Genomic DNA, 13411 nt, shown 5'->3' with positions numbered 1-13411 from the left:
TTTACCTTTACAAGGGCTTTTATTACCAAAGAATAAGCAAGCAATGAATAACCAAGATCTAAATGGTAACATTTGATCAAAAATAATATACAACAATAATTTTGTCTAAAACCTTAAGTTCGTCGCTTATTCTACTTAAGTCTTTTGTTACCAAGGGAATTGATGAACAACTAATAAGCAAGGTTAAACTGACATGCTTGTTGATGTGAGCTGCACGAAATAATTATTATATCAATGTTTTTACAATTCTTGAATATACTTGAACATATAACTAACAACATTTTAATCTCCACTACTTGAAATGGAATAATCCTTAAACATTAATGTTGGCGATCTAATAATATTGGTGATTTTTATTGAATATGTCTAAGAATTGAACATACAGAATAAAAATATAATAAAAAAAAACAAACAAAACAATTAACAGATTATAATACATAAACAGCAGGTTTAGTAATCCTGATGACCTGAAATGCATATCATTTTTAAAATCAATTTGATTAGGAAATAACACTTGCTGTCAATACATAAACACAGGATCAAATCCTGTGTTTATATTTATCGTCCTTAAACACACCTTAAACATCACTAATCCCCAAACGATTGATATAAATTTTCTCACGCTCCCTCACCGCTGCTTCCAATCTGTACCTGCACCTCATTTCTTTCACTTTAAACCTTTATATCAAGCACCACTTAGCACACGAGAGCACCGTGCGCACCGGTCAGCATAACTAACTTCTCCGAGGTCGACGCGAACAGAACAGTGCGAAAGATTAATGATCGTGTTAGATGCGAGGCGGTTGGTAGTAGTGGGTGGTTGAATGCATAAATCATGCACCTTTAGCCTGTATGATCGATTACTGGATCGATCATAACGCCACCAGTAAGCGGTGCAGTGAGGCAGTCGCATTAAATCACTCTACTAAATAGGCTGAATTGGGCGGGTGTTTTGATGGATAGAAAGCAATATTTTCGAACGAGCCAAAAAGGAAGATGAATAGACACAGCGTGAAAACAACAACATGAATTGGAGGTTCTACTGTGCTGGCAAATTCAACTTCAGTAGATCACCGGATCGGTAATGTTTCATTGCTCACAGTATGAGATCATCGGATTCCGTTTTGTGTTTTGTAGGCATTCTAATTTCTACTCACATGCATACCCTCCCTTTAACAATGGAATCACGACAAATGCAATCATCGCAGGAAGCAAAACCCGTACGGCGCTTCGCGATCTACAATTCAATTGCAGCCCCCACTGTGCAGTTGGGAGGGTGAGCGTGAGGAAGCAACGGGCGGAAAGTTCAATGTCATAGATCTATCTTCACTGTTCTACCTTCGTTCGCTTTAAACCGCCACAAATGGGAAGATTTATTCCGCACGATAACAAAATGCGGACCCAACAAACGTCGTCGTGATTAAGGATTTTATATTAATAACCTCGATGACGATATCAGCGTGGCCCGTTGTTAGCCCGTGATCGAGCGCAGGTCTCACGATCTGACCGAACGAATGATTAGACCGACCGGGGCGACCATTCTAAGACAGGGCCGTGAACGTTTATCAAACGCTTTACGGATTAGTCACGAGCAAAAACATCAGCGCGATATCTCCGGTAAGCTTGTAATGAGAAGAACGTGTAAATTATAGCGTAAAGATGGTTTGCCCACAAGGTGCATCATGCGCGCATACGGAGATGCACTTCGCAGGTCACAAGGGTTAATGGCGGCACGTTTCACTACTCGCGCTCCTACCCATCCGCAAATGAAAAAGTAAAAATAACACACACAAACTCACACATACACATATATATTCATCTCAAAGCTTAATGGTAGAATTAAATCCAATTACGCGCGACGTGGTGCAGCATCTTCGTGGCCATCACTTCGACATTATTTAATTGTTTTTTCTTATTAGCATTATTTATTCTCTTTTTTAAGAAATCGGTGTATTAAGGTGCAGTGGTCTCATTAAGCCACGTCCATTTGATTTTCAACATGAGTGTTAAACGTAGAATCGTTTTGTGCATGTGCAAGAACAAGAACGCGTGCGTGGCCAGAAAGCAAAGCACATTAGTGTCCTTGATTAATTTTGACTCGTTACCGATAAATAGCTTATAGCAGTTAAGGTCTTGCTCGTTAAGTTCGTAGCGTCCGAGAAAGAACATTTTATTATGTTTCAAATAGCATTGAAATGTTCGTTTGTGACTGAAAATCAAATAAATTACGCTCATTGCCATTTAGCGGGTATAAGATAATTTTAAGTAAAAATGTTACGTTCATTACATTCTTTGTAATCGGCATTCCATCTTGATTTTAAGCATCTTCATCTAATCTCATTAAGCGAAACCCAAAAAAAAATCAGTGCCATAATAAGTTTGCAAATTTGAATCCCATTCGGGCGCATGTCCTTGGCACACCCACCATCAAGATTGCGAAGAAGACGGATTAAAATGTCACGCTAGCTTTGAGCGTTTGCTAATTAAGAGGATGCACGGTACGGTGTATAGATGTAAGAAGTGATTATATTTAGTTCCGGTTACAGTTTTGAAGCATCAAGATCTTCTGCTACGCTGTCAATCATTTGCGTTTTATGTAAATATGCCGGTTGCTAGTAAACTTTATGAGCCAAAAGTAATAACTTAATTTGCTTTAATTAAAACAACGGTTGAGAATGACCTTCTAAGGTTTAGAAGGAAATAATTAATTCAATGCAACATGTCGTTCCTTCCTGTGTAATTGCTACTCATGATATTTTATGTGGTCCAATATGGAATTAATATGAACAATAAATTAACAATAATCAATTATTAAAAGACTACAATTAAACAGTTTTATTAAACAAACCCTCTCATTGGATATTGGATTTTTTTTATTTAATATGGACGGCCAGGCCGTATTGCTTGTTATTGACATTGTTAAACTCAATTATTTGTTTTAGATATTATTATCCTGAATTAATCTTCTCAATGTTATTTGACAAATAACCTAAAGAACTAATTTTAGATCTTAGTTAAAATTACACAAATAAACTAATTCTACTTATGAAGTGGATAGACGGTGTAGTCTAGATTTGAACCCAGACTCGATATGTTATCAGCGTAATGGATCTTCTATGAATGTTCATTACTTGAACGTCATTACTTGAATGTTCAGTACTTGAAATTCTATGAATATTAATTACTTGAACGTCCTCAAACATACATTGAACAACGATACAAATGTCTTGCAACGTGAGTATGATTGCGCTACAATGTTTAAGTATTGCAAAGAAATTCCACCATTTCCATGCGGAAACGTACAACGAAGATATCAGTAAAGTTTTCAACTGATCGCATCTTCCTATTTTTCATATAAAAAATAACAAAATCCAATGCCCGTTGCAGTATTACTACCCACCCGCCACTGATGGGTGTTTAATGGCTTCGATAATGAGCCCGACGTACGCAGACCCAGCTCATTACCAGTGTGGGGCTGCACACTTTTGGCATGTTTCTGTTTTTTTTTTTACGGTCAGCCATCGGTGTGGGGTACCGTTGACGCGAGATCGATCAACTCGGCTTTTTGGGATCTGTTTGGTAGATGCATCGCGCGAGAGAAAGCGTACAAACAATTAATTTCAGCCTCCGGTGATGACGTCCGCGTGGTTTCATGATCTGAAAAGAGGTTTTTTTTTCTCCCCCCAAATCCTCTTGTGGGCTAATTTAAATTTTCATTTGCACAGCTCGTGTGCAACGAGCGAAGCGGCGAGGAAGTAGAAGTGAGCAGTGTAATTACTCACAAAATCCTAGATTTAGGCAAATGCTGCATGCATCGATGCTAGCGGTGAAACTAAGCCAGTAATGGCTAAACCCGTTCCCGTTACGGAGTTTTTATGTTTGAAATTAGACGTAAAGTGATACCAAACTGGGTGGGAGAAACTTCAATGATGGAATGCGGGTAGCACATCGAACCATTGGCGCTTCTTAGAATGATCAAGGAAAAGATCTAACAGTACGGGAAACTCTAGTCAAACTGCTACTGAATTAGATTGATGTAAAATCAAGAACGAAAGCAGTTACAAAAGTAGTTATAGCAATAATGACTTTAACTGTACACGCAAGTAAGTAGGCGCAATACATACATACGCAATTATTTCCGTAAATGCGTAAATACCGTTTCAGATCAAAACTTACGTATTTGGACTAAACATTGAATCTCTTGAGGCAGGAATATAAAAAGGAAAATTTTAACACATTACCTTTTGTCGCGTTGCATTCTCAACGATGGTTATAGTTTCTAAATAATAAATGTAACAATAATATGCTTTGTTGAGATCGATGATTTGTGTATGCTTCAAAAATCTTCTTCCACGTAGTAGAGTAGGCCATGCAAAATTCTTTGACATGGGTAAATTTACGTACAAACTCTTGAATTTGTATATTACCTTGCATTTCAAAGCATGTTTGCTCTTAAGCTTCATGATATTGTGCCTAAAGACGCGTATTATTAATGCCTTTGTAGTTTTGCACTTATCGTACTAGTCGGCTGTAAAAAAAATCAGTTGCGAAAAAAATCAACTTCTCGTGCTCAGTTCCATTAGCAATCTAAAATGACGATACCCGGTAATTTGCAATCCCTATCATTCCACCCTGCTTGGACATACCGCCTTCACTCTCCACCCCTTTTAAAATCTATCGAAGAATATTCGGGAATTTCCTACCGCTCTACAGGCAATGTCTTTACGTTCACTATTCAACTGTCAGTCATGTTCTCGGACCAGGGATGAGCACGCAGATCATTTTCTATCCGGCGCACAGATGATGACGCTTGAACTTTTTTTCCTTCTATTACGCGAGTAAAGAGGAACATAAATATACACCATCGTAGCAACACTTCCCGGTTCGTGTACCCATCGTCGTATCATTTTTTATTTCCCCAATAGTCATCGCTTTTAATGCGTCTCGAAAGATATCGGTGACGGCGTGCGTCACCGAATCAGGTGTACCTGGTGGACATCACCTGTAACCAGGGGTCACATTGAGCGTTCCGTTCTCACGAAAATCCACTCGTGAACCGTACCGGTATCATCAGCTCGTCTGGTTGAAGCAGGGCGCAAATTGAATACACAACAAAAACCATGCAAACAGTAAACGGCTACATGAGTTGAGTGATTTTTTGTATGCTAGATCGTTTGTTGGCTTTGCTCTGTCTTCTCTTCAAACTGCTGTCGAGGATCGATCAACGTTGACTGGTTGGAGAAAAATACAAACAAACAAACCAACAAACATATTTGGCATTGACTTGCGAATCCGCCGGCTTTGCACAACTACACAAACACACATGGTGCACGCAATGGAATGAGCATACATGAAGCATTTTTTGGAAAAAAAAGATACTCCGTTCGATCGAACGATCGTTTCGATGGGAGGATTTTTTTTGTTAGTTTCATTCACCATCCCATCAAAGCACGCAGCGGTACATATAGATTAATGTTGTGCCGTGCCGAGGTCACATTCACGGTTCAATATCTTCTCTTCCATTACGGCAGTGAGGATGCTCCGCCGATACCCAGTGTCTGCCCGGTGTTGAGTAACGTCGACCCGAAACTAATCAACGTGCCAAACTTGTTCCACGTCTAGTCGTGGTGTGTGAGTGTCATGACTGTGTGATGCACGGTCTGTGTGTATGGTTTCGCACGATCGGCACACGTTTTGAGAGGGTGTGATGGAAGCGGGTGGGTGAAGGAAGTTTGGGGGGGCGTTTTAGGATGCGGATCCGGTCGAAGCGGCTACCAGTCGCACCAAACCGCACGGAATCACGGTGATCGATTTTCGAAAACAACCCACAGTAACGAGGAAGTCAATTTGCCGAGCATCTTGATTAATGTGTGTGAACAAGTTTATAACTTCATTTCAGGTGTGCACCAGCCACAAGTGGATGAGACGGTTCGCGTTAGTACACTCGGAACACCAATTAAGTCCGGCAGCTAAAGAGCATTAAAGTTAATTGTATAGAAGGACGAGAAATATTATTCAAATTGAATTTTGAATCGTTGTCTCGGAAACGGTTATTGATGTAGAAGGCTTAGCTAATTGAATACGGTTCGATGGGAAGCATCTATGGCGTTCGAAGATAGCAAATATAATAACACTAATGACTAAATTTGAATGGCATTTGTTAAAAAAACATTTGAAATGTTTCACTATTTTTCATATTTTCTAGCCAACAACTGGAACTAATTAATTAGATTGAACCACACATTTGTTTTAGCAACTTATGATCCAATAATAATTGTATGTTTACTAACTTCCCTTCTACAACTTCACAATACATGTACATATGCTATCAAGGCTCAATCAAAATATAAATTTGAATTAAATCTTAAAATGGGGTATAATAGCCTAAAAATGTTCTGCGTATTTTGTTCCAAATGAAACTCATTTTCAAAGCAAAATAGGCTTTGCCACTACCTGCTTTGTTATTAGTTCATCAATGTTTCTTTTCCATTCCTGCCGGTACTACATTGCTCCACTTTAAAGCATCTCTGACCAAGCTTGTGCAACTGCAATTGTTGGCAGTGCAGCTCAATCGTCCGCCAGGTTCGCGTTTTGTAACTGTCTCCGGTCGGATCGAGAACGAGCGAAACGCAAAAAAAAAACCACAACGTTCCCAACTGTGGTACGATTCTACGTTCATCGCTTAATTGGCCGTGTTGCCAATTGTTGTTCATGCCCCATTGCGCTCTGTTGGTCGGTTGGTTGGCTGGACGGTTAGATGCAGTGCAGCAAAGCAAAGCAATGAAATAAAATCCAAACCATCCCACAAATAAAGAGCGAAGCAAGGAATTACATCTTACATCGTTCATACCGATTGACGACCGATTGTTGTTTCGTCCCAAACGTGCTGGATGTTTTTTTGTTGTGTGCCATTATACTTGTTGCATCAAAATGAAAGCAGAAAAAGAAGATTCCAAATGAGGCGGAACAAACCGCAGACAAAACAGGCAAAAGAGGCCAACATGGTAACAGAATCGCCAACAGCTAGGTGAGAACAGTATGCGAAACGAACTTTGAATCGCAGTAGAAAAACGGGATCGTAAAACGAGACCAACGTTAAGACTTGGAGAAAGAAAAAGGATGCAATCTAATTGTGCATTTGTCAGGGAGCATTTCTTCGTGGCACAAACACGGTTTGGGAATTGGTCTGAGAAGCGTAAGGGAAACCACGATCTATCATCAGCAACAATCAACGTCATCGAACGCTAACGACGCGTAGTCATTGAAGCAGAAATGTTCGGGGGGCGAAAAAAGCAGGACGGATTCGCAATGACCACCCACAGCATCACCGGATTGCGATCATTACACACAATCTCAGCCTGGGCGAAGAGTTCGCTGATCTTTCATACCCACCATCGTCTTGCAAAGGGATGATCGTACAACAGTAGTGGCAAAATGGAACTGATACAAAGCTGGAGGGAAAACCACTATTAGACAAGATTGCTGTTTTTACTTCGTCGATGAAGCATTCGCTTTGGGTATCTTTATTAGAGGGTCGGGTCAATGGGAACCCAATGCCCAATCAGCAACCCGCACTGCGGCGATTGCGAAAAGGGTGCTCATTAGGTGCTAGTGACCGATTGCAGAATCATGGTGGCTAATCACGGCGGAAAAAGAATGCTTAACGTGGTGGTTAAGTTGCTTTCGGGATGGGAGAACTATCTTTACAATTAGCCTGCTTGGTGGACCAAGGCTGTGTTTTGATGTCTAAATTTCATTTTTATACTAATTGATACAAACGGAGTTCCACGGGGCAGTATATCGCAATTTTAGTCTTTCGATAAGTATTATAAAGACAATACAATTATGATTTCGAACACATACTATAAGGTTGTGGAAAATGTTTTGATTCTGAATTAGGAATATTTGGAAAATTTTTAGGATGAGGTGGCTGTATTCTAGCAAGATAATGCCTAATGTATCACGCCATTTTAAATCATGGGTGGAGTCAAAAGAACTCTCCGTTTGTGAATGGCCAGCTTGCAGTTTGTTTTGTTACCAAAATCTTTGGAGAATATTTATATCACAGGTCAATGCAAAGAAATGTCATTCAACACCCTACAGGACTTTTGCATCGGACAGGAGAGAATGCATATAATGTTGCATCGCTTCACCAACAATCAAAAACCTTGTTACTTTAATGTTAAAACAAATCCAAAACAGTAGCTTCAACATGTTAAACAATATTAGTGCAACACAATTTTAAGTTTTCGGCGGTTCTGCTAAGCGAATGCAACTCCCTTTTTTATGTTTTTTTTTTGCTTTTTAAACTTGCTACTGCAAACTATTTTTAAATGAAATTTTGCGATATTATCGTGTTTGGATAATTGAAAAGAAACTTATAGAAAAGTAAAAATTTGTCGGATTTCATTTCACCGAGAAATTCATCAATATGTTGATGCGGCTAAACGATTGTATCGCATAGTATACGTTCAAAATCCACTACAAAGATACAGTGAGACAGTCTAGCCCTTTTAGTACTGTATTTTGTCGGTTAATTTTATATCAAATAATATTTCACTGATTCCTTCATACTCACAAACATAACAAAGATAGCAGAGTAGATCAGGTCATGAGGTGAGCAAATGGTACATTATTGCCTATCGTCTAACTTATAACGATTGTAGGAAGAATTCAACACAAGATTAGTAACGTTTCGTGATCCAATTAAAAAATTGAAAATATCACCCGAGATACATCCGTCCAATAAATATCTTCATCAACAAGCAACATGTAGAAAACCCATATCATTCATTCGTCATCGGCTCGTTCTGTCCAAGAAAGGAACCACAGTAATGATGTTGTGTGCAATAACAATATCATAAGCAACCTGACGTATCAACTAATGTTCCAGCCAGCAGATAGCGCAGTATGTCCATACCAAAACGTATATACACAGACCTTAGCTTCTACACACCTTAGCCCGCGGATCGGGGCAGCCTTAACCGCAACGGAACTGGAACGCACGGTCCTTGACAAGTTTTGTATCGATTCTAACCCCCGCGAGCATTAGACGTTCGCTCGAATGCTTCGAAAACCGATCCACACGTTCGGGGTACGTTTTGTGTGCTGTAGCAAGGTGTATTTGTGCGTGGTGCGCCATCGGAACAGGTTATAATGTATTCAAACGTTCGCACAGGTATGGTAAAAACGGGCGACAACTGTCGCGCACTGGTGGAATAATTTCGTGCCGTGTTTTGGCAACGTTTTACGGGTGCTTTAGCGATTGCCAATGCTGCGTTGGTTGCTTCGCACACAAAAAACACACCGAAAAGGGTTTATTCAACCGGTCACTCATCACGTGTTTAATTTTGTTTTCCTATTTTCCGTACATTTTTCGAGTTGGTTAATTAAATTTCCTTCCGCCTCGAGCAAGCAACAATACTGAATCCCAACCCGCCCCAAAAAACACGCAATCAAATTTAATCGATTATTGATTGTGTGAATGTGGTTTTTTCTGTGCCGAATAAAAAAAAATGACGGTATGTTCATCACACACACCCGGAGCGGCCACCCACAAAACCGGCATTAATTTGGCCCTTCCTCATTCCAACCGGGTACGTGCCACGCTAATTAATCGCAAGCGAATCAACCCCCGCGCAGTGAAAGTTTCGGCGGTCGTTTTTCGAACGGATCGAACGGAAACAGAGAACTTGCACGAAAGTGAAAGCGACGAGCGTTGCTGGGGGCCAGCGAAATGCGTAGGACACCGGTTTTCGGATGGATGCGAGCAAAGCAACCGCGTTCTAACCGGTTGTTGTGAGAGATGTGACGACAAAGAAGAAGCAATTCTCGTGCTGAGATGGACTGCGGCTTTGCCTTAAACTACCCGAAAGCGGGAGACTTAGACGACAAACAATTTCGAAGGACAACCAGTCCGCGGGTCTAACGGTGCTACGCAAATATTCCGCAGCCTGCGATGAATGTTTATGATTGTTTGTGTTTGCTATAGGCGCGAGAATGTGAACGAATGAGCATGCAAGAAAACTCCGCACAGAGAAGGATGGAATGATGTGGGTGTTTTTGTTTGGCGCATGGTGCCGCCGGTTCGATGTGATCCGTAGCTCTGCTCCGTTAGGTTCGGTGTCTAAGGTAGGAGCGCGAAGGTCAACCGTTCAGGTGGGTAACGTACTACAACCTTACCGTGCCGTTGAGAAGCTTCATTGCATTATTTGAATCGATTTACTTCAACAATTGAACCACTCGTATGGTTGGGGTAGATATTGAATGCAAAATGGTACAAGCAATCAAACTAATCCGTCAAGAGCATTGGATTGAAAATAATAGCTTTGGTCAAGATCAACATTGCGAAATCTTAATTAGAGGGGTTTTTTTTGAATATTTTTTTCTTCTAACAGGACAAATAATATAACAGTTACCATTTGTAGAAGATTATAAGACATTGAAAGCTAAAATTCGTTTACATTACTTTACGAAAAAACATAATAATCTACGCTGCTAATTAAATGATAAATAAAAAAACAAATAACTTTTATATCATAAGTGACGAACCCTGTTCCCTATGTGCACAGAATAATCTAAATTGTGTTCAGATTAATCAATAAAATAAAAAAGGATAAATGACTTCTACATTAACATAAGCCAAGTAATCTGTTATCCTTTGGTGTTCCAAATTATTCCTTGAATGATGCTGAAAGGATAGACCGTTAAGCCTGCTTTTATGCTCACCATTTCACGTCGCTTTAACACAAAATCGTTTTAAAAGGAAAAAAAAAAACGGTTCAGTTTCGGTCAAGTCGCTAGAGCGTTAAATCGTAATTTCCTATCGGAACCAAATCGCAACGGTATGCGCAACCTGCACTTAAAATACCATAATTCATTGCATCCGTGCAGTGCAGGAATCTGTTTTTTTTTTGTTGCGATCACGCTACGAAAAAGGTGAATGCACTCCGAAGCAAAGTGCACCGGATATTCGATACCGCAAAACGTGATATGGCTTATATTGCGGAATTTCTTCAGCCCGTGGCATACGTCTTGCACGAGTGCCTCTAACCACGCCGCAAAGCCGCTTACTTACCTACGGCACGGCATCGTGTGGCATGATATCGGTTGACAAAACGGATTCATTGCATGATTTCGCTAACCTCCCGGTGCGAGATGGTGAGAAAGAAAATAAAAAAACCTACACCAACCGGTGAGAGAAAACGCGGTCCCTTAGAAGGAAACCAAGTTCTCACGTCGTACATCGTACAGTCAGCCATCTGTCCATCCGATTGGAAACCGATGACAAGAACCAGTTCGTTCAACTCCGATCGCACTTAAGAAGAGCAGCTAATGGGAGGTAACGAAAAGGAAAGAAAATGCGCAAAAAACCCTTCTTACTTGGCATGGTCGGTTTGGTCTACCCAAGGGATCGAGGGAGAGCAATTTAGTAAAATGTGTTCCCTGTCGATGGTTCTGCGTGCCGCAAGATCGCGGGAGAAGAACCGTTCGAAGTGAACGGTACCCGCGTACGGGGCGCATTGACTTATTGCCGATCCTATCGCGACGATTCGATGACGACGATGGGACGAGAGAACAGCAAATGACTTACGGCCCGAAGGGGTATACACTGGTTAATAGTACGTGTGAAATGGTTATGCCCTATGGCTCGAAGAAGATGCCATACTGTCCGGTTTGGGTGGAGTTCTAGCCCGGGAATGCTCCATTCCTGTTTTGCGATGGGAATGGACGATCTATCCCGTTATCTTTCGGTCGAACGAATTGGATCCGGTGCCTTGGGCTGTTGTGTCATTTCCAACTCCTGTCTCCGTTCGTTGATCTGGTTTTAATGTCTACGGTCAAGAGGGTGATTTTCTTACGTTGAAAGATGAGTTTCTTAACAGAGGGGAATGCTCTTATAGAAAAGATAAGCGAGAAGCACGGTTTCATTGTTTCTTATCTGAAATTGATTTTGTTGTTTATTGAATTTAATTTGATGATCAAATTACGAAGCGCCTAAAGTCATCTTTGACATTTTATTGAGAGGTTAGTACACAAGTTTCGTTAATAAATACTTACAAGTTCATAAATATTTCCGACGATTTTAGATACTTGTCTAAAATTTTACATTTTTAAATATACTAAAAAACTTAGGCAATGTACCAACGTTACTTGAGTTCTTTCCGATAAATGAAGATTTGTTGTTTAGAACTCTTAAAAACATTTTGCTCCTTGGTAAAGTTTTAGTAACATTAAAATTGGCATCGCACTATGTGAATATGGAATTGTCTTGGGGAAAGCTTTGCTCACAGGCAAAGCATTGGAGGAGAAGCATTCTCGAATCTCTGGATGATCACTCCAAAGCGACCTAAAACCATATGTGCGATTGTTCGTTCCTAAAGCATATTATAACTGAGATTGTTTTTTTTTTGTGTGGCGAAAACACTAGCATCAGACGAGAAAAGCAGGTCACATTCAAATTTTACGACACACTCAACCAAACGAACGCTGGTCCACAGTTGGAATGGGCTTAGTGCTTTTAGACCCTGTCGGCAAGCGTTTCGTAGCATCAAAAAGCATCGTTCCATAGCGAGCGCATACGATGCTTGACTATGGAAATCCAATAAAAAAAAAGAAGAAAATGACTGTCCTCTCCAGCTTAACAAAAAGAGCAGTGCACTTTTTGCCGTTTCTTCTCGAAAGAAAATCCAATTCCCTGCGGTGAGACACCTCCACATCGTCATGCTCTAGCCAGATGCGAACGAACTTATGCTTGTGAAATGTGCCCACGCTGAAGAATGCGACCACCGGAGCACGTTTTAATTAATACACTAATGCAAATAGTAAATCGTCACTCACCATTTAAATGAGCTCCGTTGCTGCGCTGTAACGCATCGAGCTGCGTGGAAAGCTCCGACTCCGGGATTGCCGTCGGTGTCGGTTTGGTGGCTTTATCACTGCCGTAGATTTTCACCGTCAGCTCCTGCGCAGTAGCTTTTTGTACCGCTGCAGGGATGGTCGGGGACGTAACGTACGGCTCACCGGAGGTTGTGGCAGCGACGGAACCACCCATCCTGCCACAAACAACAAGCACCAGCAGCAGGACGAGCGGTCGCGCGGTCCTCCCGCGGGAGTCACCCATTGCGCTGTACCAACGTTGCCGTTGCACCAGGGTTGTCCGGATGGTTCGACACCTGCACTCGCATCTATCACCGGTGGGTGGCAGTATGATGATGATTTTGGGTCGGTACGCTCGTGCGCACGCACACTTTCTTACGGTCGGATCACTTTCACTTTCAACTGAATCGACACAAATAGGTACATTAGATTAGCGCACTACTCAAGGCATTCTTTAAGAGACCGGCACTCACTGCAGACACTGTACACTGAAATAATGATTTTGTTTATGAAACACTGTAAGATTTCTTGA

General features: G+C 40.9%; 1 protein-coding gene across 1 annotated transcript in view; it reads right to left on the bottom strand.

Moving 5' to 3' along the window:
- The window catches only part of LOC128712061 (mucin-5AC), a 51294-nt gene extending 38171 nt beyond the window's left edge, over positions 1–13123 (bottom strand). The window contains exon 1 of the mRNA XM_053806956.1: positions 12841–13123. Within this exon, the coding sequence (XP_053662931.1) occupies positions 12841–13123 (283 nt within the window). The remainder of the gene's footprint in view (positions 1–12840) is intronic.
- Between the last annotated feature and the right edge of the window lie 288 nt (positions 13124–13411).

The sequence above is a fragment of the Anopheles marshallii genome, chromosome 3 (assembly GCF_943734725.1).
Source record: "Anopheles marshallii chromosome 3, idAnoMarsDA_429_01, whole genome shotgun sequence".
NCBI lineage: Eukaryota > Metazoa > Arthropoda > Insecta > Diptera > Culicidae > Anopheles > Anopheles marshallii.
The sequence above is the reverse complement of the archived record's forward strand: the minus strand, read 5'-3'. Positions and strand labels throughout refer to the sequence as shown.